The following is a 24,577-nucleotide window of genomic DNA, read 5'->3' on the forward strand; positions in this document are numbered from 1 at the left end:
TAAGTTCCTGAGGTAGTTCTTCTTTCTCTTGTTGTTGTTTTTGTGTATTTTTTAAATTTATTTTTTCTTATCATGATTATTTATATCGGGATTTGAAGACCAAACAAATTAAAGTGTTGTGTTTGTATTTCTGGATAAATTTTGATGTACGAATATTGATGGGTATAGACGGGGTTGGGCTCTGAAAAATACCCTATTTTATTAGCGAATTTTGTTTTGCATGTTCCAGTTGTAAGACAGTGTTTTTCTTAGTGTTGTTGTTGGTGGTGGTGTATGCTGTTTTGTTGTTTCCATGGTTTCGCTGAATGTGTTGTCTACTGCGATGGTTTAATTGATGGGGGGTTTGGATGTGTGTTGGAGTATACAAAGCATAGACAAAATGTCGGCACAGTTTTTCGTTTTTTTTTACAAAAAATGAATAACAAGTTGTATTTTTTTGTAATTTTCAACTTTTGGCACTAAGTTGGCCTTGTTATCCATAAATGGTTCAAATTGGAATTCCAAAGTCATACAGGTTAAAAACTTTACTTCATTTGGTTTATTAAAAGTTTACTCAAATTGTAAAGTGACCCAAACTTGCCAAAATTTTGACCATTTAAAGAAAACTGGGTAATCAACTATCAGTCGAAATTCTAAAAGGTTTAGGGTATTATACAAAAAGGTACAACTAATTAACCAGTTTTGACAATATGACAACTTTATCTGTCCTAATCACATTGTCTATCCCCTGTATATTAAATAATGGGTTGCGTGCGCCGGTGTGAGTTTGTCTGAGAAGGTGTGTGTGTATACGTATTCTATTGTTTGATGCGTGCGTGTAAAAAAATAAAAATTGTCTGTTGGTTCTGTAACAGGAAAAACAACATGTGTAGTTGTGGGTGTGTGTGTGCGATTGGGTGTATATAAATATAAACATTCGGTTGGCTGGATTCCACAGCGTCTAAAAATAAAAACTGCAGATTTGGTATGCGATAACGGATATTTTGATTTGCGTTCGACGGTTTGCTATGTTAGAGTGTATGCATGTATGTGTTTGTGTCGTCCAAGTTGGCTGTTTAAAACCCAACAAAAATTTGGATCATACTAGGCTGATTGTTTGCGTATTTTGCGGTCGAATAGAAATAAGAATAAAAAGTTATAAAAATATAATCTGTATGCAATAATATTGGTTCAGTTTTCATATTATTTAACGTATATTTTTACACAAAAAAAAACTATAGTAATTTTTCTTCTTGAGGGAGATATAAATACAGATAATGACAAGATTATAAACTATTATCACACAGGCATGTCAATATTTGCATTATATCCTAACTCATATCTAATCGTTCCTAACATAGTCGTTTCTTTTTCTGTATTTTTTTGTTTGTTTTAATAATTAAACAATGATAAAAATAAAAATATATATTATAATTTACTGGATCTTAGTTTACAACTTCGCTTCTCTTTCTTCTCCTGTTGTCGCTCTCTCTCTTTCTCTCTCGTTCTCTCTTTTAACTTTTGCTGCTTCTGTTGCTTTTCATATTTTCCAAAAGAAAAAGTTTTGAAAAATCTACTACTCGTGTGAATCAACTCCGAAGAAAGTTCTGCTTATACTCGAGGAACTAGGGCACGGGGAGAGGACTTGGGAACGGGAATTTAGTGGTGGGAAAGGGGGACGGGGGACGGGTCAGGAACTCCAGCAACGCCACCTACTTAATTACGTTGTAGTTCAGTCTCCTTGTGTTGGTGGTGGCGGTGCCGTTACAAATCTTTGTATTTTCTGTTACATCGGAAGGTTTCAACGTGGTGGTGGTAAAGGGGTAAACCGGGGGTCGCTTTAAATTACTTAAATAAAACGAAGATAATATACGATTCTTTGCAGCTCTCGTAGCGGCGGTTCATCTTTGTTTTCAAAACGCATATCGTGTGAAAATGTGTGTTGTGTTTGCAGGTGTGCATGTATGTGTGTAATCGGTTTCGCTTTTTGACAGCTCTCCCAAAGTAGGCTGTGTGGCTTCACAGTTTTTTCTCGATCGGGTGTGGCGGCGGCTTGCTGCATTGTTTGCATTCTGTGGTTTCTGTGTTTGCTTTTTCGTCAAGGCCGTCAAAGGAGCGATTGTTCCGCTGCTGTCTTTTGATCAAACAAAAGTATCGACTGTGGATGTGTGTGTGAAATGTGTAAACCAACGAACGGCCTGCAAGCCGAACCTTTGCATTCTTGGTATGTATGTGTGTGCCAGTTTAAAAATGATTTTCCGTAACTGTTTTTGTGATTATTTCCTTCGCTTGTTACCTAAACTTAAAATTTACTTTTTTGCTTTAGCTTTAGTTTTCCATTGTTTCCTTTTAGTAGTTATAATTTAGTTTTATTTCATCGTACAGTGTTTTCCACTTCAAAAAAGCCTTATAGTTCTATTTCAAATTAAACGAAATTATTTAAGAAATGTAATCTTTTTAAAAGAACGAAAAATAGTTGGTAGAATTCATGTTTTTTTCTTCTTTTAGTAGTAGTTTTAGTAGTAGTAGAAGTAGTAGTAGCATTAAATAGTAGTAGTAGTAGAAGTAGTAGTAGTAGTATTAATAATCAAATCTAAATCCATGGTTTTCTCCGAATATTACGTTTTTCGTTTATTATTTTTTGCGTTCAAATAATTTGTCCGAATTTATTTTGCCTCTCAGCGTTCTCTCCCTCTCCTCTAAAAACCAAACAAAAATAAACAAACAAATGTCAAGACGTTTGTGTCGGGTGTCTCCTGATGGTGTGTTTGTGTGGACGTGTGCTTCCAAGCATGATCTGTTTTGCTTGAATAGGGGGACAAGAGTGTAAAATGGTTCAGCACAACTTGCGTTCAGGTTTCGTGTAAGTCTGTCTGTATGTATGTGAGTGTGTATGTGTGTGTATTTATGTGCGAGTGTTCGTCCCATTCGAGAGGGGTTTCTACAGTTTGACAGAGAGTGTAAAATTTTCGGTTCTCCGATCCAAATTACAAGGGTTATTAGTTTCTGTATGTGGCTTGCAATGTTTAATCCTAAATATTTTCTTCTTGCGTTTTTTTGTCCTATATATCAATATGTGAGGTAAGAATGTTTCAATCCATTTTATCTATTTTACCAAACGTTGTCTATGTTGTAGATAGTTTACTTGTCTCATTTATCGAATATAATATGCATGCTTGTTTGTTTGTTTGTTTGTCTGTATGTGTGATTCCTTGTGGCTCTGTTGTACCAGGAAGAGTTGATCCAAATTTTGTTTATGTTATTTCATTCACTCATGTTAATTCTACATTTTATATGTCAATAAAAATATCTGAGAAGCGAGGAAACCGGATTTCCTGTTCACGGACTGCCCAAGTCGACAAGGTGACCTTTGTTTTTTGTTTTTATTTTTTTGTTGTATTGATCGCCGGAAATCCGACCCGATCGAAGCAGTCGGTTTTCGGCGGCAATGAATGATGAAATGTCAGATTTTCTTCCGCTTCGTGCAGTGTTGCCAAAAATTATTCCTACAATCTACCAATTATATGATTTTTTGGTTATATTTTTTGTAATTTGTGGGATTCACATATCAAACTTGTTTGCGATAATTTTGGGGTTAGGATAATCTAAAATTAATGCTACTGCGATCGTTTTTTTATGCATAAAGTTTTGTTTTGCTTCAATGCTCTTATGTTTATGTGTCAATCCATCTAATACTATTTAGCATCTACAGTTTTTTTTTGGGAAACGAAATTGGTTATGTTTATTTTTTTTTATTTACTTACGTTGCGTGCGATCACCTTGTCTACTTTGCTTCGGTTATGTGTGTTTGTGTTTATGGTTAGATTTCAATTTTTAGACATTTTTTTTTTTTGTTCATATAGAGATGCGAAAATGGTGCTTTCATTGTTATGTTTCTTTTGTATTCCATCTTTCATGATGCCAAAAGCAAGTGGTGATTTTGTCTATATCTCTTTTGCCATGAGTAGTTCAATCTAAAGAGTGGGTAGTGCAAATTATAGTTCGAAACTTTTCCGCTACGACTTTGCTTGTTCCGTGATTTAATGTTTATTTAGTTTATTGTTTTGCTCCAACGTTGTGAAGTTTTGTGTTATGCCAAATTTTTCATATGATTTTGTTTACATCGTTTTGTTTTTCTTTGTTTTCGGGACTTCAAGTGACTTTTTTCCGGCTTTTCATCGGACTGTTGTTATTTTTGTTGTCATTTTTCGTTTGTTATTGTTCGGGGAATAATCATTCGCTTTCATCATTGTTAGATTTTTGTTTCAGTTGTTGTAGTTGATCTTCCAAAACAGTAGGCTTTGTCTATATATTTTGTTGTTTATTTCCATTCATGGTCTGTCAATCAGATAGTTGCGGTTGCTGCTGCCAATGTTTTTCGTGTAGTTGCTTATCTTCTGTTGATGCCAATTTTTGCAAAGCAACATTTGAAAAGCGCCTGCAGATGCCACAAGCATGATCGATTCCCAACTGTTACACTAGATTTGACACATAAACGATCAAAATGTATCGTTTGCGTGACAATCAAATCCAGAGCGGAATCGAACGTTACCATGGCAACCGGGAGCGTTTGTCAAACACTGCTATCATATTGCGTTCTGCGTAAAAATCCTCGAGCGAAAAAACTTTTTGCGGTGCGCATCGAGCTAAAATGCGTTCGTCCGCAAAGGTTTCATTGTCCATCTATCTAGTTCGGTTTGTACTATTGGAATTTGTACCGCGAAAAAACTTGTCAGCTGTTTTTAAGTTTCCAGCTATCTGTATGATGTGTATTTTGAGGTGTTTCAATCAATGTCGTACAAATTTGGGAAATGTATAACGGGCAAATAATAAAGGGGTAAGAGAAATGTCTTGCGAGACAGTTGAAATCTACCGAAGAAATGTTTTCAGAGTTTGTGTACTAGTGGTTGAGAGAGTTTCAATTTCTACAGGTTCCGTTGTGTTGCTTTGATGTGTAACGAACCGAAACCTGTTGAACCCGGTTTGATATGAAAATGTTCCATTTTGCTTCATACAATTCTCTGTTAAAAACCCAAATCGAGAAAAAAAAACCATCAGCTGATTGAAGTAAACACTGCGTTCGGAAAAAAAATATTCCTCAGCGTGCTGTGGTAAAAAAGTGTCATATTTGAATTGGTTCGGCTCTTTGAGCAAGAGGTGACCACAAGTAGGCTTGTGAGACGTCTGTCATGGAAACGATAGAAATTGATCGTTTATACGTCAAAATTTGTCATCTCCACGACGCAAATCATAAGCCAAAATGGCCGTCCACTCGCTCGAAGAAAATGCCTAGCTTTTGCATTCCGGGCGTTTTTTTTGCATTTTAATTAACATCTCTCGTTTCATCACAACCCTGTTGATCATAGTTTTTTTTTTCGTTTTCCATTAAACAAACATAAATTCCTTTCGTTCGACGACGGTGTACTTGGCACAACTAAATAACGCATTAACCTCACGATTTGCCTTTTCGTTCCAACAACACGAAAAGTAAACAACAAAGCCTTAACAAAATTTCTACGAAAATAAACAAAAATAATAGGAAAATAATATGTAGGTGTATGTGTGTACGTCCTAGTAGTTTTACTTCTTCTTTTTAATCCAAATTTTGACCATAGTTAACCCTCATCTTTGCTTTCCGCTTTTTTGCTCGCGTTCGTCAAGCTTCGTTTGTTTTTATACAAATATTCAACGATATTATAGCCTCTAGGATTTAATAAATATTAAATTTTTTAGCTAAATATCTTTTCCTCTTTTTTCTCTTTTTACTTTTCCCTCATTAAATATATATAGTATATTTTCAATATAATATATATAATAAAAAAAATCTAACAATTGATTTTAGTCACTTTTTCTCCGAATTTCGATTCCCTCTTTGTTTTGTTCTCTCTTCTCCATTCTCCCTTCGCTTAAATCGCTCGATTTTCGAGCATTAGTATTCTCTCTTATGTCCCTAAGTGTAGTCAATAGTTCCATGTCAGTGTTTTCGGTGTTCATTCACTCTTCCCCTCTCTGTCACTCGTTTTTTTTCTCGGTTTCGTCCGCGTCGGTCGTGCCACGGTTCGAGTCCAGATTTTTTTTTCTCATCGAGTGTGTATGTGTGTGTTTGTGTTCGTATTTACTCCCGACAGTAAATTCGCTTGTCGCACTAAAAATGTGCGACTTTTGCGCGAGATGTCGCTTGGTTTTTCAGATGCTTGGTTGAGGTGCCGAATTTTGAGAATAATTTTGATCGCTTCACAAGTTGTTTGCGCGCTGAGTTCGGTTTCTATGTTCGGAAATTTTGGTTAAACCCTCTCTTCCTTGAGTCGTGTTCGTGCGAAAAGAAAACCCGTTGTTATCAAAATTTTGGGTGCGTCATTGTGCCAAAGATTTGCGGAAATTTTGCGTCTACTAAACTACTTAACGTCTTCCGGTCTCTACCAGTTCTTACCTTGTAGTCTGCTACGATTGGTGGTCCACTACATTGCACAGAGTGCGAAAAGTTTCGAAAGTTTTTTCGAACCGTCAAACTGGCTGCACTGGTTCTGTGGCGGTGTCAGTTTGACAGTTGCGATTGTTTGGATGATAAAACACACGAGTTTATGAGTCATTTGCGGTGGTTCGATACGGGAGGAAAAGGTTGGCAGCACTGCCATTGTTGTTCCGGTTTGTTTACCTCTAACTATTGTGGAAAAATATGTAAAAGATGAGAAAATTCAACGCTTTAAACTATTTTGATTCTGTTTGCTTGCTCATTGAGGTACGTGTCCTATCTATTGTTTCAGTTAGTTATGTATGTAAGGTTATCTTAGTGTGTGTAGTTTGATTGTTCTATTGTTCCGATTGGTGGCGGTGGTGAGGTCTGTATAGCAAGATTTAATATAAAAACAAAATAAGAAAACAAGAATAATAAACAACAGTTAAGCTAAACAGTTGTAAAATTAGTTTGAGTGCTTGCTCATCCAGAGCGTCTTGCAAGCGTCCGTGACAGGAAACAAAACTGACATATAAACAATCTAATTTGTTCATTTTTATCGTTTGATCCCTGCCCGAAACGCATATGGTCAACCTCTGGATTTTGATGATTATAGGGCGGAGTTAGGAATTGCGGGAAAATAGTTACTGGGAAAATATAGTTTTCAACAAGTAGAATTATGTTCAACAACAAGTTAATAAAAATTGATTAATGCACCTTTGTGTAAGTAAAGTTGAAACGTAAAGCTTGTTCAGTTAGTGTTTGTGTGAGTGTGCTAGGTTCTTACTTTGCTTCACTGTATAGGAAAACGTAAACAATAGAGCCGTCCGACCACCTGACCGTGGTCAGCGACTTTCGTTGCGTTTTATCAAATCTTTTGGCTCTAAAACCCTAACGAATAATGGTGCGCCACCTAGGTTCTCACTACTACAAATCCCGGTGAGCTTGTTGATGACTTTCTCTCTGTATGTATTTGTGTGTGTGTGTTTGCGTCTATATATGAATGGTAAGGTACCGTCCCCAAATTAGGACCCATTCCTAGGAACAAGAAGGATCGCAACTCGAGGACGTCGCCTAATGCACTTTCATTGAGGTATTGATTTTCTCTCTTGATGTAAACCTTAGAATTTACGAAGATGTCGTCGCCGGTTGATCAAAACGGTGAAGCGCGCTTCCTTCTAACTCTAACCTCTAAACAAATACCCTTTCTGCTCTCAGTTCTTCTGTTTGTTCTGTGTCAGCACCGAAATCTAAGGCAATCGACGATCAGTTCCATTTGATTTTCACTTACTTTTTCAACGCAATTTATCAATGTTTGGCACTTTCTCCTTTCGTTAGATTTGCGCGACAACACTGGCAACACTGCTCCACTGCTCGCGGAGAACAGCGCCAAACGCAATCTTAACCTTTCTCTCTCTTTCGCTCGCTCTTTCGCATCGCGTCTCATGATTACTTAATTAAATCGATCTCTTCCTAAACACTAGTTAAAAACAACATTCTCTCTCGCTCAACGCTCTCGCTTTAACGCTTTTTTCCCTCTCTCTGAACCGGGTTCTCTCCCAGATCTCTCGATTAAAAACCAACCGCTCAATCCTTCAAGAAAAGGGTTGCCAGCGGTGCGGTGTAAGGAAAGCTCTCGAAAAACGTACAGTAACCGTGCGCTTCCTATCGCGTCAATCGTAACTCCGAGCAACTCGCTTGCTGCGATAGACACCGTGTTGCCGTTTCGCAACAAACAGAACCGCTCGGAGTCTCCATTCCGTTTTCCATCTGTCAAATCGAAAAAGGATTGAACATTCCAGATTTTTGAATTTCCAAGTCGGTCAGAAAAAAGAGCCAAATTTGCGAAAAAACATTTCTATTGCGAAAATAAACTTTGATGGTAGGGAATGTCCTCTTTGTTTTTGAAGGGCCTAAAAGCGAAAAACTTTTTTTTTGTGTTTTGACTTAGCTATAGAGAGATGCGATAAAGACCGGCTTTTGATACACAATTACTCCGATTTTCTCCGACGCCGATTGGGGTCCGAGAGGGTTTTGTTCCAAGTGCGCTGGAACCAAAATTTGATATTCTAATCCGGAACATAGTAGACTGTTTTTTTGTTTCTCATGCTTTCACGATTGCGACTGCTGCGGTGGTGGTTGGTGGGAGCAATTTCCTACCTTGCTGATTCGGATTTGCTGCGGTGATCTTTGCTGTTCGACCTTGCCGTTGTTGCTGTAACTGATAGGGATACCTGCTGTTTCCGCTCGTTTGATAGTGGTAGTAGTAGTTGTTGTTGATGTACTGCTGGTAGAAGCTGCTGTTGCTGATGCTGTAGTGTTAGTGTTGTAGTTGTTGTTGTTGGCGACGACGATGGCAGCACTGGTAATTGCAGCTGACGGCCATCAGCGACGATGACAGCGGCGACGATTGCAGATTTTGATTATACGCTTGTACTAGACGACGGCGGCTGTGCGGTGGCAGCGGGCGTGGACGAGGTCGGCGATTGCTCCTTGGCCTTTTGGGCCTTCTGCCGGTTGGTGGCCGGCGGGGGGTTCGTTGCCAGCATCATCGTCCGGATGCGTCGTTGGGCGGACTGCAAGAAAGGTTCAGGCAAGAGAAAGGAAACATTGAAATCATTTCTGGCTACACTGATGACCTGTCAGGGATGTCATTTTGAAGACGATTCTTGTTTTATCAATTAGTAGTACTGAGTTGCAGAGTTTGGAAAAAGTTTTTTTGGCAACACTGATAGCTGTAATAGCGCCCAATGTTTTTGCACGTGGATGTCCGTCATTAACCGTTGGAGAAGTTGCAAACAACATGAGATTTGATCAATTGAGGTCCAAATGAAGGTGGGCTTTAACAGAGTTCTAGGGGACTCTCAGAACGTACCAAAGGGATTTCAAGAAGGTTTTAAGAACCTTATGGAATTTCAAGTTGGGTTTAAAAGAGGTTTGAAGGGATTCTGAAGGGGGAGTATGTTTAACTGGGAGGTTCAAGAGCGACTTGGGAAGTATCTTTAGATCTATAAGATTCAAGATATTATGTACACACTTAAATTCAGAAATTAATCTCGGTAAACGGTTTACCGAGAATCCAACAGCTGATATCTCGGTAAAATATTTACTGATTCTCGGTAAAATTTTTACCGAGATTTCGGTAAACCATTACCGAGTCTCGGTGAACTTTGCCGAGATTTCGGTAAAAAGTTGGATTACCGAGATCTCGGCAAAGTTTTAACGGCATCTCGGTAAAACTTTTACCGAGATACAGTGAAAATCATTACCGGATTCTCGGCTGTTGGATTCTCGGCAATCCGTTTGCTGAGGTCAGCGATTTAATTTAAGTGTGTAGTTTGATGATATTTCAAGAAGTTTTAAGGGTAGATCATGGAGAGTTTGAGGAGGCACACGAAGGTTTTAAGGACAGTTAGAATAGTGATCTCTCACTGCATTTTGAAAAAATCTCCTGAAGCATTCCGGAAACACACCAGGAAAATCCTGAAATCTTCTGAAATCCTTTGAAAGCCCTTGAAGCTCACATGAAACCCATGAATCTTTTGAAACCTACTGAATGCTCTAGAAGCCCTTCTGAAGCACTCTAAAATTTTCCTGAAATTCTCTGATTTCCCTCTGATACTCCCTGAAACCCCTTTGAAATTTCCCGAATCCCCTGATACTAATGGGAAATCTTTTGATACTCCTCTAAATCACCTGGACCTGCCCTAAAGCCCTCTGAATCACTCCTGAAATCTTTGAAGCCACCCGTTTAACTTCCTTCCCGTATTCCTAAAGATTCGCTGGAGCTCCTCCAAAACCTATAAACTACCCTTAAAGCTCGCCCAACACTTCCTGAAACACTAATCAAACTACCGAAACAAACTATTGGAATCGTCATGAAATCCCCTTGACTCCTTTCACAGCTCCTTATACCTTTCTTGTGTTCCCCATAACCCTTTGATGCCGGATTTTTCCTAAGCGAAATAATTGAGTTTTTTTTTCTACGTATTTCTGTGGTTTTGGTGCTCAACAGAATAAAAAAGGGTAGAATATGATGCAATTTATTTTTCTGGATATCCTAGGTTATCCAAACTGTTTTTAAGAGTCTACGGATGTAACAATAACTTCTTTCATCATACAAAGCCTACCTACAGCTACGATTTGTATTCTATCATATCCAGTAAGTCTTCTGAAAGTTCAATAAACAGTATCACATCAGTCGGGGTATTCTACGCCATCCAAACTGTTCTTGAGTTCAGATCCTCAAGTCTACGGGTGTAACAGTAACTTCTTTCACTATACAAAGCTACGATTTGTATTCTATCATGTCCAATAAGTCTTCTGATAGTTCAAAAGACAGTATCAGATCAGTCTAGATATCCTAGGTCATCCAAACTGTTCTTGTTCTGTTCAATAGTTCATTGTGAGAATAAATACTGTTGCTGTCAAGAGCTAAACTTCAGGACAGTTTGGACGACCCTTAATGTCCCAAAGGTTCATAATAAAATATAGCTGACTTCAGGTTGGTCCAGTAACCACGATTGATTGCGCATCATTACTCAGTATCACATAGGGTATGTGTTCCATCATTAATCTCACGCTCCCATATTCATCCTATTCGAAAACAAGCGATTACGACACCGATTGATCCCGTTCTTTTTGTTTTCATGGGTGCTCACTTCTAACAAAAAATACAAAAATAAGAAACAAAACAAACAGCGCTTCAATCCTTTGTTTTTCGTAGGATGAAAATGTGAGCCACATGCTTAAGAAGGGAACCAATACCCTATATAGCTGATGTTACGAGGTATACCTGATGTTCTGAACTTCAAGCTGGTTTGGCTAACCTGAAATATACCTATAGTGACGAATCCCATCAAATCATGAAATGCTAATATTTATGGCGAAAACTCATAATATTATTCTTGTAAATATGAAGGACTTCATTAGAGGACAATTTAGGCGATCCTAAATGTCCCAAAGGTTCATAATTATTTCTTCTGAAGTCTAAGGTTGGTTCAGTAACCGCGGTTGACTATGCAACATTACTCAGTATAGCAGATATGGCAACAGTTCTGAGGGTAGACCAAATGTTCTGAACTCCAAGATAGTTTGGCTGACCTGGAACATTCCCCAAGTAACACAGAAAACATCTTTTGAATTAGGATTTAAAAAAGATGTTTTATATATGGATTATAAGTGCAATTCAAAACATCTTTAGTTGAAAACATGTTCTTACTAAGTCCAGTGACAACCAGCGTTTAAATAACGTTATCAATATACTTTTAAGTTTCTTCAACGTTTGAAATACATAAAATAGACATATCAAAGATACTATCATTTTTGTCTTAATGACATGTTCTGTGAAACTTCAATAGAACATAATTTATACTTGACATACTGAACATGTTATTTTTACGTCGAAAGTACGTTGATGGTACACATATTTCCAGTCTTTACCACTTCTTAAATTTAGATGTTTCATAACATCTCCCATGAGAATTTTAATTTAGTGCCAAATAATGTTCATGCTCACTCAGTTCCAATATTTGTCGTCAATATAGTTAGCGGACAACATTTCACAATAGCTGATGAAATTTTGCACACGTATAGCGCACGAAGAAGAGCTTGGTAACCTGGGAGTGTTTCGACATCAGCCTTGTAGTATATAATCATCAACCGACACTTTACCAAGCCTAAGTGCAAAACACTCCAGATCAGGAGCTCAATTTAACTAATTCACTTACCGTCAAATGGGGTAACTTGCAACACTTTTTGACTTTGAAGCAATATCATTGAAAATCTAAACATTTCAAACATACTGTAAAGCATCGTGTACACTAATTACCACGAGTAGAATACTATGCAGAACATCATTTACCAAAATACGTTGCCACCTAAACAGGAGATGTGAAATACATGCTTGTTGCAAGTTACCCCATCTATGGGGTAACATGCAACACATGAAATGAAGCTAAGTTAGCTACCATTGAACTGTACTAACACTCTAGTTCTTGGTCATATTATAAGTTTTTGATGTAATGCATGAAAAATGCTTTGAAAAGAAGTACACTAACCAATTGAAATATGATTTTTAATTAAAAGATTGGTAGTGATATATAAGCGAGAGTATATCGTTTCACAACAGGTCTTACGTCCCTCAAATATGAAATGCTTATGGATTTCATGACTCAGTATTAGTTACAAAATGTCAACAATGCTAATGTAATTTGTTGGAAAGGTAAAGTGAGTCATCTTAAGATTATTTTCAGTATGACATGGGGTTTGGCTATTTCAGCTGAAATAACATGATTTAACACTTATTCAACTATTTACAAAGTAAAAGCCGTCAATTTTGGCATTCTATTGAAATAATTTACTCCATCTAGGTTCAGAATAGATGTTGGTGATTGTTTTAGAACGTTCATAAACTGAATTTAACTTTCATCAAGGTGAAACATGTATGAAGTCTTGTCTTCAACAATGTTTGAAAGTCGCGTGCAAAAAATGGTGAAATAAGTTGAAAATTGGAAATGAACACGTCACGTAATTAATAAATGATTCATTTCGATTATTTTCATCCGAAATATCATGCTATGAAAATAAATTATATGAAGTTTTATTAATTTCAACTGTTGCAAGTTACCCCATAGTGGTTGTTGAATATGATAATGATTTTTTACATAGCTTAAGCGATAAGTTTAACAATCTTTTATCGTTCAACTAATCTTACTATTAGGTACTCTAACAGCAAGCAAGATCGTCAGACTTATCGCACTTACCATACGAGAGAGGTAAAGCACGATTTTCATACTTGTTTTTATAGCATAAAATGAGCAAACCGTTTTAACAGTGTAGCTGAGCAGTAAACAAAGAAACAAAACTATTTTTTTCACTAAAACGATCTTTGGTACACATAATTTTGTTAACCGAAATGGTGGAGCATACTAGCTTTCATTATTATGAAAATATAGTTCACATTTATTGTATGTCATCGTGTTGCAAGTTACACCACTGTTGCAAGTAACCCCGTTTGACGGTACCTGGAAATACACTTTTTTCGTTCACAACCCCAACGCAAACCGCAAAAACATTCCTAAAACTAAACTCACAGGATTGACAATTGACCTGTTTGTTTTGATTTTACTAGCTGCCTTTCATATATGATTATGTTTTATTATTGTTGGAACAAGGTATTCAGCACCAGTCAAAAACAACTTTCAACTACATACTACAACTTCTTTGGGTGGTTGTTTAAAATACGCCGCGAAGATGTTATTTCATGGTAATTCAATGACAAACAAAATAGCATGTTACAAAGATGTTAAAAAGATGTAGTTTAAACTCATTACAGGATCGTTATTTATTAGACGATCAATGATCAATTTGAGACTAACTAACAGTGCCTTCTAAAAAAATATACATTTTTATATCAAATTAAAAGTATATTGGAATTTTATACATTATAATTTTGGATAGATAAAATTGGGACATTATTGATGTCTTCTTTCTTAAAACTACAACATAAGAAATGCTTCTTTCGAAAATATTTTCTGTTCCAACACTTTTTGACGGCACTGTCATAGAATGCCACCATGTTGCTCTTCATGTAAACTTGATTCCACATTATTCAATATGTAGAAAAACTGACTGTATATTTAAAACATCAAACATCTGATTGAAGGCGCTTGAATTTATGGTCAATGAAATCTTTTATTTCACCATAAATCTGGGCTCGTACAAAAGATTTCATCACGGTACTGGGAAATGACAACATGATTATTAGATAAAAATAACTTGGGAACTTCAAAATAATGTTTGGCCATTAGCATTTCGTAGAGGAGAAGCTGAAAGGATAGTTTATTTTTGTTTTGAACTGCAGCGGCAAACATCATACAAGGATTTTCATTTGGTAATAACTTAGTTCCTGCTAACATGATCAGAACAAGTAGGTATTGCCAATACTTTTGAATACTTCTCAAATACATATAGCTATGTTCTGACGATGTACTGAAAAACATCTTATATAACATCAAAGATGTTGTATAATTCGCCATTTTTTGCGCTTTTTCGGTGATATAAGTGTATGAATTTAAGTTTTTTGCATTCATGGCCTAACATGGAGATTTGTATTAGGTGCGTATTTTATACACTTATACAACAAAATGTGTTACTTGGGTCCTATAGTGTCTCTAAATGACATTTGAGATTTCATTAGCTTCACTGATTCCAGCAGATTATGTAATGCTATTATTTATGGCGAAAACACATAACATTCTTCTTATCGATTTAAAGGACTTCGTTATAAAAGAGTTTGGATGACCCTGAATGTCCTAAAGGTTTATAATAATATCTAGTAGACTTCAGATTGGAGTAACGTTACTCAGTATAACAGATATGGCTACTGTTACGAGTGTAGACCTAAAGTTTTGAACTCCAAGGTAGTTTGGCCGACCTGGAATATCTCTATAGTGGCTATGAATGACATTGTAGATTTCAAGACCTTCACGGACCCCAGTATATTATGCAATGCTGTTATTTATGGAGAAAACGCATAAAATTATTCTTGTAGATTTGAAGGTCTTCGTTATAGGGCAGTTTGGACAACTCTGAATGTCCCAAGGGTTTATAATAATATCAAGTAGACTTCAGATTGGTCCAGCAACCGCGGTTGATTGTTGAACGTTACTTAGTATAACAGATATAGCTACTGTTACGAGTGTAGACCTAAAGTTTTGAACTCCAAGGTAGTTTGGCCGACCTGGAATATCTCTATAGTGGCTATAAATGACAATGTAGATTTCAAGATTTTCACGGACCTCAGTATATTATGCAATGCTATTGTTTATGGCGAAAGCATAAAAAAATATTTTTGTAGATTCCAAGGACTTTATTATAGGACTACTTTGATCACCTAGAATACTCCAGAACATAAATCAGCTATTGATATTCTCGATGGAGGTTATCCAAAATCAGCTTTTAGAAAAACTGATATGTCAATTATTTCATTTCTCTAAACTTCATGGTGTTCAGGATGTTCTAGGTTGTCAATAAAGTCTCAAATACAAATTTTCCCATTTTCCATAATAAAGGACACAATTTGCAACAACTTTGCCATAGATAGTGCTCTGTTCTATTGAATTTGTGAATTTATACAACCGTTTCTATGTTGGGGTCGTCTATGAACCCTCTGACTTCAAAGGGTTAACTCAACCCCCGACCTTGCTACGAACCCTTTGTAGATCTGCAGGCGTAACCAAGGATTATTTTATGATTTTCGGTAACAATATGTATTCATACGACTCATAGTTAGACCTTACACGGAAGTTGAAACCTGCAGATGTACAGTGTGCTTGCACCCGTGACTAATGGAGATCTCTAGTGGGTAAAGATTCGAAGGACTCTAGATCTGACATGACCAGTGATCAATTATTGGGTGTTTATGAGTTGAGCTCCAGGGGGTTACATAGGAATTTCTGGAGGTTTTACGGGGCTCTGCATGCTTTCAAGTTACGTTCAGGGGGTATCAGAAGTATTGCAGAGATAATGCAGATGGATTACAGGGGGCTTCAAGGCTTTTATGTGAGCCTCAAGGGGTTTCAAGGCGTTTTGGGGGTTTCAGAGGAGCTCCCGGGAGGTTTAGGTAGCTTTTCACAGGCTTCCAGAAGAGCTTCCAGCAGGGTTGCAGAGCCGTTTCAACGCGCTACAGGAATGTTGCGAGGGTTTCGTAGGGGTTCGCGGGGATTTTATAGGCTATCATGTGAGCTTCAGAAGGATTGCAGGAGCGTTTTAAAGCGTTTCAATGAATTTTAGGTGGTTTTAGAGATGGTTTACATGGATTGAATTTCAGGGGGTTGTAGAGGCGTTTAAGATATCATAGGAGTTCCAGAAGGCCTTACCAGCTTCCGGGTGTACTTCAGGGGGTTGTAGAACGCTTCAAAGCATTTCAGGGAGTTGCAGAAAGCACCACAGTGTTTTAGGGGGGTTCAGAGGGATTCATTGGGATTCAATGAGGTTTTAAAGGGATTTAAAAGGCTTGCTGGGCTTCCGGTTGAGTAACAGGGGGTGCGGTGGTTCTAAGGAGTGCTGCAGAGGCGTTTTAAAACATTTTATGGTTCCAGAAGTAATTTAGGGGGCTTCAAAGGCTTTCTTGCGAGCTTGAAGCAAGATTTCAGAGGCGTCTGAAGACGTTTCAGAGAAATTCAGATCCTGAGGAATAAGGTTCTAGAAGAGTTCCAGGAAGGTTTAGGGGTATTATCAGGCTTTTAGGCTATCAAGTGAGCTTCAATGTACAATTTCAGAGGTTGCATAGGTGTTTGAAACCGATTCTAGATCTTTCATGGTGTTTTAGAGGGATTTTAGGGGGCTTCACCGGTATCCGTGAGAACTTCAGTGGAATTTAGGGAGGTTACAGAGGCGTTTCAAAGCGTTTCACGGCGTTTCAGAGTATTTCAGAGCGTTTCTGGGGATATCAGAGAAGTTTCAGGAGGCTTTTCCAGCGTCCGGGTGCACTTCAGGAGGTTTCAGGGGGTTGCAGAACGTTCTGAAGCGTTTTAAGTTGTTTCAGAGTAAATCAGCGGTTCTAAAGGGATTTCAGGGGTTTGCCGAGACGTTCAAAAGCGTTTTAGGGGATTTCAAAGAGGTTTTAGAAGGGCTTAATGGGCTTGCTGGGCATTTCAAGACATTTCAGGGTTCTAGAAGTATTTTTGGACGTTCACAGACTTTCATGAGTTTGAGGGAACTTCAAGAAGGTTTCAGAGGCGTTTCAGGAGGTTTCAGAGGAGTTCATGGAGCTTTCAGGGGGCTTCACAGATCCAGGGGAGGGTTCCCGGAAGTTTTAGTGGTATTAACAGACTTTCAGAAGGGCTTGAAGTTCAGTATTTAGTTCTTAGAGACGGCTTTTAAGGATCGATAAACCGATGACCTAAACTCAAGAGAATTCTTGAAGATCTTCAAACTTACATTGAACACTTGACAGCACATAGTTGCATGAGGCTGTGTAAACACGAACTTCATTAATAATGTTTCAACAAATCACCGATTATGGTTGTAGATCCGGTGACCTATACTGCAGGAAATTCTTAAATACTCTTAGATAGCCATTGAACTCATAGCTAGATAAAACATAGATGTATGAGCCTCTGTGAGTATCATCCCTCACCCTTGAACATGATCCAAACTCCCCTTAACTCATCCTCTCGCTGTTTGTTTCCCGTAAACCAATCTCATCCCTAATATTAAGTATTGTAACTGCTTTGAATACAATCAAATTCCTTGGGTTGAATTAAATAAATTCTAGGTCGTACAAGAACTCCCTAGAGTATAGGCCTTAAGATCTACAGATGCCACACCGGCGATCAATGCATATTCTACGATAGCGGTAAAATCTCACAGGAACAACAACGCGAAGCTGAACAAATTGTTGAGTTCTTCGGATGTTTAGGCCGTCGAGATGCATTCATAAGGATCATAGAACTGAGCTGAACAGAGAATTGAGTTCGACAGATACTCTCTATGATATTTCCAAAAAAAAATTCAGGAGTATAGGTCCTCAGGTCTGCAAACGTTGCCAATGATCGCTCGATACTTTTCAGTACAGTTATATACTTATGGGCTTCGTAGAGCTGGTCTAACATTAGAATTCTATTTCTAGGGTTTTCCAGGACATACAGCAACTTCCTAGAATCAAAATTATTTTTGAAAACTCCTAAAACCTATAGAAAACATCAGATAACCAGATCTACGTGCATAATCAGTGATCTAAGGATATTTTTAGGCTTTTGAGGTCAATGAGTTGAATAGAGATTCAAGCTCGACAAACATTCCATGTAATTCAAGCACTCCCTAAGGTACAGGCCTTCAGATCTACAGACTAACATAGGGCTCTTTAGATCTGCAGACGTTCCGGGACATCCTTAATATCCCCGGAGTAGAGTTCTTCATATCTACAAGCATACTCAAGGGTACTGACACTGATGGTTTTTAATAACGGTTCGGTAAGTGTTCACATGGCTTATAGATCTGAATTCAACACAAGAATATCCAAGAACTTCCGAAAGTGCATAGCGTTAGATCTACGGACATAACTAGCGATCATGGGATATTTCTTGGCAGATGATTACGAGGTCAATGAAATCGACATCAATAGAGAATCAATCTCGACAACTATTCTAGGTCATCCAAGAGCTCCCTGGGGTTAACCAGACATAACCAACGATGGATACTCATTTGTTAGTGGTACAGTCTCACGAGGACAACTTGAGTTTTGCTGACGTTCCAGATCATCCCAGATATTCCATGAGTAAAAGTCCTTAGATCTACATGCATTCTCAACGCTTGCTTGATGCTTATGAAAGCTATTTTTGTTCACAAGGCTCATAGACCTGAACTGAACGGTACATGCATTTTGGGCGCATCTACCACGAACTCTCAGAAATTCAGGCCTTTAGATGGAAAATACAAATATCCATGGTCGTCTAATATCCTTGTGAAGTACTGGCCATCTGATCTACAGACATTACCAGGGATTAATCAATAGTTTATGATAGATGCATATACTCATAAGCACGATAAAAACTCAGCTGAATGAATTATTGTCTGCTATGGACGTTCCGAAGCAATATGAAATTCCATGAACTAGAGTCTATCAGGTCTACAGAAAAATAAGTGATCTTTTTTTCTGATATTCTAGGTCAAACATTATCATAGCGTTATGAATGATCGCTCGATATTTTTTGTATTGTTATAGCCTCATGGGTTTTTGTATTTCATTTTCTGGATTAAGGTTTGAGTTCCTTTGGTGTTCAAGATCGTCCAAGAACATCCTGGAATATAAAAGGACACGTCTGCAACCATAATCAATGATCAATACATTCACTAGGTCACTTGGGTTCTTTGAGTTGTTCGGAGTACCAAATTGAGCTTAGCTGATGTTCAAAGTCATCCAATAACTCCCAGAGGTACATCCCATCTGGTTTAAAGACACGATCAGCGATCACCAGTTGTATTATGATAACGGTATGTACTCGCATTGTCCGTACATACTGAAGATCAGTAGTTGGAAATCTCCGATTGATGGTCAGTTTTGTTAAAAGATCTGGGGGTCTTAACTTCAAGCTGTTTTTTGGAAGATCTTGAAGACCGATATATTTGGTAATCAATACGTTTCTATTTCAGTGAGCCTGAATGGATGCATTCCACTTTCAGATTCCTTAGAGAGATGATCGAATATGCTAGTAGATGTAGAGGCCTTTACTTGAATGAGTTCATGGAGGATCCGTAGAACCAATAGAACTCAATACTCAATTCGTTTCTGTTCTGTGAGATTGACAGGGTTCATTCGACTTCTAGACGCTATTGATAGATGATCAGTAATGCCTGAAGAACTGTAGGCTTTCACTTGAATGAGTTCTTGGTAGATTCTAGGAACGAAGAACGATAAAGCTCAATGCTCTAAACGTTCCTGCGAGTTCGTATATGTACTCATTTGACCCAAGACGTTACTGCAGATGACCATCAATGCTTGAAGATATGAATACCTCTACTTCAAGGAGTTCTTGGGACATTCTGAAGAGTGGTAGAACTCCATAGTCAATACGGTTGTGTCTTTATGCTACAGATACAAATGTACATGACTAATTGCGCTTGTAGATCTGGAAGCCTTTACTTGAATGAGTTATTGTAATATTCTGAGAATCGATAGAGCTCAATACGTATGTTTCTGTAATTTTTTGTTCTATGAGTTTGTACTGCATACGGTATTCATTCAGATGCTACGGGTAGATGATCGATTACGCTTGACGATCTGAAGGCCCTTACTTGAAAGGTTTTTTATAAGCTCCTTAGGACCGACAGAGCGCAATACTCAAAACGTTTCTACTTCATGAGTCTGTATGGATTCATTTGACTTTAAGATGCAACTGATGGTCATCTATGACCAGCAACACTTGAAGATTTGAAGGCCTGTTCTGCAAGGAGCTCTTGGGATATTCTGAAGACCGGTACAGTTCTGTAGTCAACACAGGTTGATTCTATGAATTTGTATGGGTAAATGCCACATTCCGATGTCACAAAAAGATGATTAAGTATGCTTGTAGATTTGAAGGACTTAACTTGAATGAGTTCTTGAAAGTTCCTGTGGACAGAAGAAGGTTGTGAAGACCGATAGAGTTCAGTAATCAATATGACTTTTCTATAAGTTTATATGGTTACATTCCGCATTCAATTGCTATAGATATGATCAATTACGCTTGTAGATCCGAAGGCTGATATTTGTATGAGTTCTTGGAAAATTCTTATGACCCATAGAGCACAATACTAAATAGAATAGAAGTTCAACAACACTAATAGGTCACCAGCAACGTTTGAGGATCTGTAGGCGTTTAATTCAAGGAGCTCTTGGAAGATTGTGAAAACCGATAGAGCTCAGTAGTTAACATTTTTTTTCTATCAGTTAAAATGGATACATTCAGTATTGACATGCATTAGATAGATGAGTATCTATACCTATAGATCTGAAGGTCGTTACTCGAATGAGTTCTTGGATGATCCTGAGGATCGATATAGCTCAATACTCAATACGTTTCTGTTCTATGAGTCGGCACAGATTTATTTGACTTTAAGATGCTACTGACTGATAGATGACCAGCAACGCTTAAGGGTCTCGAGGCCTTTACTTCTAGGAGTTCTTGGCAGATTGTGAAGACCGGTACAGGTTTGTAGTCAATACGGTTTTTTATGAGTTAGATAGATATATAGATCTGAAGGCCTCAACAATAGACATTGGTCCATATGGCACACAAAAGACCTTTCCTTTGGCGGGCACTCACCTGAACACTGAAGAATGGACCGATGATGTGCACCGTGGTTTCCTCGTCCACCGGCGTGTTGGTAGTGTGCTCGGGCAGTTTGATTATGCTTCCGGTTACTCGCTGCAGTTCCCGCACATTCTGGCCTCCCTTGCCGATGATACGTCCAACCTGTTGGAAAGATTCGAACAAACGAAACATTCGTTACAATCAGTTGGGTCACACACAGCAGCCCGGTTCTAACTGACCTGTGCACTCGGGACCATGATCTCCACCGTTAATCTCACATCGTCCGTGCCAGAGACGAAGCCCTCCTCCCGCATCTTCTCGTAGATCAGATACTGGGCCTTCCACTGGGCTTCCGGGGTGCCGACGATGGTAACTTTGCGCTCGGTTTGCTGCTCCAGCGGTTTGTCCGCCTCCAGGGGGGCGATCTTGACCGAAGCACCGGAAAATCTTATAATATTACGAATATGCGATCCTTTGGTTCCGATGATAGCACCGACGGCATTATTTGGAATATACAGGTAGGTGGTTTCCTGGACGTCGCTGGATCCGGGCGGTGCGCCAGGCACCGTGGGCGGTTGGTACATCGGATAGCTGGTTCCCGGGTACATGCCGGTGCGACCGGTGAAGCCCATACCGTTGCCTGCGGTGGACATCATCGCCATCGGGTGCAGTCCGGGGAACATTATGCTCTGGGGGGCCAACGCCTGGAGGTCGTTCTCGTAGCTCTGGCGCAGCTTGGCGCTGATCTGACTCTCGCCCCGGGACATGTTGTCGATCGAACCCTTGACGGTGATGATGCGCTCCAGGTTGAAGCTGTTGATGTCGTTTATCGAGCTGACGGTGATCTTCGTGTCGGTGTCCTGCATAATCCGCTTGATCGTGTTCCCGCTCTTGCCGATGATTCGACCGATCAGGTTGTTGTGGGCGAGAATCTTTAGGCAAATTTCTCTGCGGGAGGAAAAATAACTAGTTAGTTTTTACAAGCTATGAAACTTCGTACGGAACTTTCAAGCTGCTTAATATGCTGTACTCAAACCTCCATTTTGGAGATCCACAAGTGGCACTTTACCTTAGGGAACTAAGTTTTCAGGGGGATTTCAGGGAGTTTCACAGGGGTTACAGGGGGTTTAGGGAGCTACTGCAGCATTCAAGAGAGCTTCAGGATAGTTTTGTATGGTTTCAGAGAGCGCCATGAGCTTGCAGAAAAGCTTCAGTGCGTTTCAGGGCGTTCGTTAAGGTTCCGAAGGGATTCATGGGATTTGTGGCAGTTTCAAGGGGTGTCAAGGCTTTCAAGAGAGCTTCAGGGCGGTTTCAGGGAGCCTCACGGGCTTTCAGGAGAACTTCATTGGGAATTCGGAGGGGTACGGGTATAAAAACGTTTCAAGGCGCTTAAACTAAGATTTCAGAAGGTTGAAGGAGTTTCAGAATGGTTTTAATGCGTTTTAGATGTATGATGGAGTTTAAGGGCATTTGAAAAGGGGAGATGGAGTTTGAAGGTTTGGGATGTAGCACAAAAGAGCATGTTAAGCAGCTTACATTGTCAATTGTAGTTCTGAAATCACTATTCAAGAACGTCATAAGCTTCTAAGAAACCTTCAACCATTATCATACAGAAAAACTCCCGCGTAGAACTCACCCTTTGTTTGTGTTGTTGGCCTCCTGCTGCATCACCTCCAGTATTCTCTTGCATGCACTCGTACAATTCTCCGGGTTGCCATAGATGGTGATGGCCTTCTCGAGCGAGCCCACGTTGTCCTTCCGGTGGACGTCGACGCGGGCCCGGCTGTTCTGGGTGATCTGTCGTATCGTGCTGCCCTGGCGCCCGATGATGGCACCGACCATTTCGCTAGCGACCAGCAACCGCAGCGGGAAGTCCGTCTGACGGCCCGGGCCGCCACCCCCGGGCATGCCGGCGTACTGCGGACGGCTGCGGGCGCCCCGCCGGTTCGCTTTGTTACTGTCGAACAGCTCCACCAGCAAGCTGGAACCCTCGAAGTCGATCCCGTTCAGACCGGTGACCGCTCTGGAAGATAAAAGAAAAGACATTGTTTGAAAATTCGGTGTTTTCCTTCTTTAAAGTGAAGCGTGATTCCATTTCAGTCTAAACATGCTGAAATATGATCTAGTTGAACTTCTATTCTTAGTACCTGATAGGGGAAAGTGGGGTAAGATACCTTTTTTCAAACTTTCATCGTTTTCATTGATAAATAGCTTCATTTGTTAGGCTTTCAAAGTGGTAACAGCTACTAGACAATATTTGCTCGATACTTCTGCAAAAATTAGTAAAAAAGTCCTTTAAAAATCTCGAGAAATCCCGTGATGATCTTGGGGAAGTCCCAAGAACAAACCAGAAAGAACCGTGGAAAGTTTTCAAGTGAAATTTCCCGAGAATTTTCACGGCAACTTCTGAGATGGGAAAACGTCGAAAGATCTCTGGGAAAAAAGTCCACGAGTGACTCTAGGAACAATACCGGAAAACGCTACGGAAGACATTCTGGATAGATTCACGTGAAAATTCTGAAAGAAATCGAATGGAATTCAGAAATCCTGGAATATTCTCAAAGAAGATTTGGAAGTAGAAAACCGGTAGGAATCCGGAATAACTTCCGCGAGAAAATCAAAAAGAAATATCAGGAAAAATGTCGAGAAAATACGGAAAGAATTTTGTGAGATATCTTAGAAGAAATTCCTAGAGATATTTCTAAAGACGTTCAGAAATAAACTCTGATGGAGTTTCTGGAAAAAATCTCATAGAGGAATTTCTAGATAGAATTTTAACTCCCATCCAAGTCCACTTGGAATTTGCTATATCTTTATCGAAATCACCGACTTGCCGCATGTATCTGCTTAATCAAGGAACCCTTTTTCTTTCCTTCCGGATGCCTTCTAGATGTAACTTACGTTTTAAATAATCATCCGAAGGAAACTTCAGCGGCTTCATGGAACCACAAGCTTCCAGTAAGAACCTTAGGCATTCTTCATTTCTTCAATCAACCTAGCCATGAACATGCTTGACAATTCTTTTGACAGATCACACACAAGCAAGATAAAGACAACAAATATCTACCGACCTTGTTGCCGTCCTCTTTTTGCTCATGTTACATCTGTCAAGTGACCTGAAGTTTTCCGTTTAGTAGTGTAATAAAGAATTACGGAAAAATATTTGTTTTGGCAGTTCCTACTACAAACATGCAGTAATAACTTGAAAACGAAGTAGGCCGAGAGTTTTTGAAACGATCGTCTTGTCAGTTTTCTTCGCATTAGTATTTAGCAACCTCTCGCATTTTATTGCTAATTGAGAGAAAACTTTCCGTTTTACGGTAGAACGAAAAGCTACCGCAGCTGT

General features: G+C 39.0%; 1 protein-coding gene across 9 annotated transcripts in view; it reads right to left on the reverse strand.

Annotated features, from left to right (window-relative positions):
- Positions 1 to 392: 392 nt before the first annotated feature.
- Positions 393 to 24,577, reverse strand: part of LOC109426385 (insulin-like growth factor 2 mRNA-binding protein 1) — a 274,999-nt gene continuing 250,814 nt past the window's right edge. For 7 of the 9 annotated variants that reach the window (XM_029875595.2, XM_029875599.2, XM_062856254.1 and 4 more), the window contains 4 exons: positions 22,868 to 23,254; positions 21,471 to 22,179; positions 21,244 to 21,393; positions 8,345 to 9,009 (listed from right to left, as the gene is read on the reverse strand). In XM_029875595.2, coding sequence (XP_029731455.1) covers positions 8,857 to 9,009; positions 21,244 to 21,393; positions 21,471 to 22,179; positions 22,868 to 23,254 — 1,399 coding nt within the window. In that variant the 3' untranslated portion in view covers positions 8,345 to 8,856. Of the gene's footprint in view, positions 9,010 to 21,243; positions 21,394 to 21,470; positions 22,180 to 22,867; positions 23,255 to 24,577 lie in introns of all 9 variants that reach the window. The other 2 variants (XM_029875600.2, XM_029875597.2) reach the window with 1 other exon arrangement.

This window comes from Aedes albopictus, chromosome 3 (genome assembly GCF_035046485.1).
Source record: "Aedes albopictus strain Foshan chromosome 3, AalbF5, whole genome shotgun sequence".
In the NCBI taxonomy this organism is placed as follows: Eukaryota; Metazoa; Arthropoda; class Insecta; order Diptera; family Culicidae; genus Aedes; species Aedes albopictus.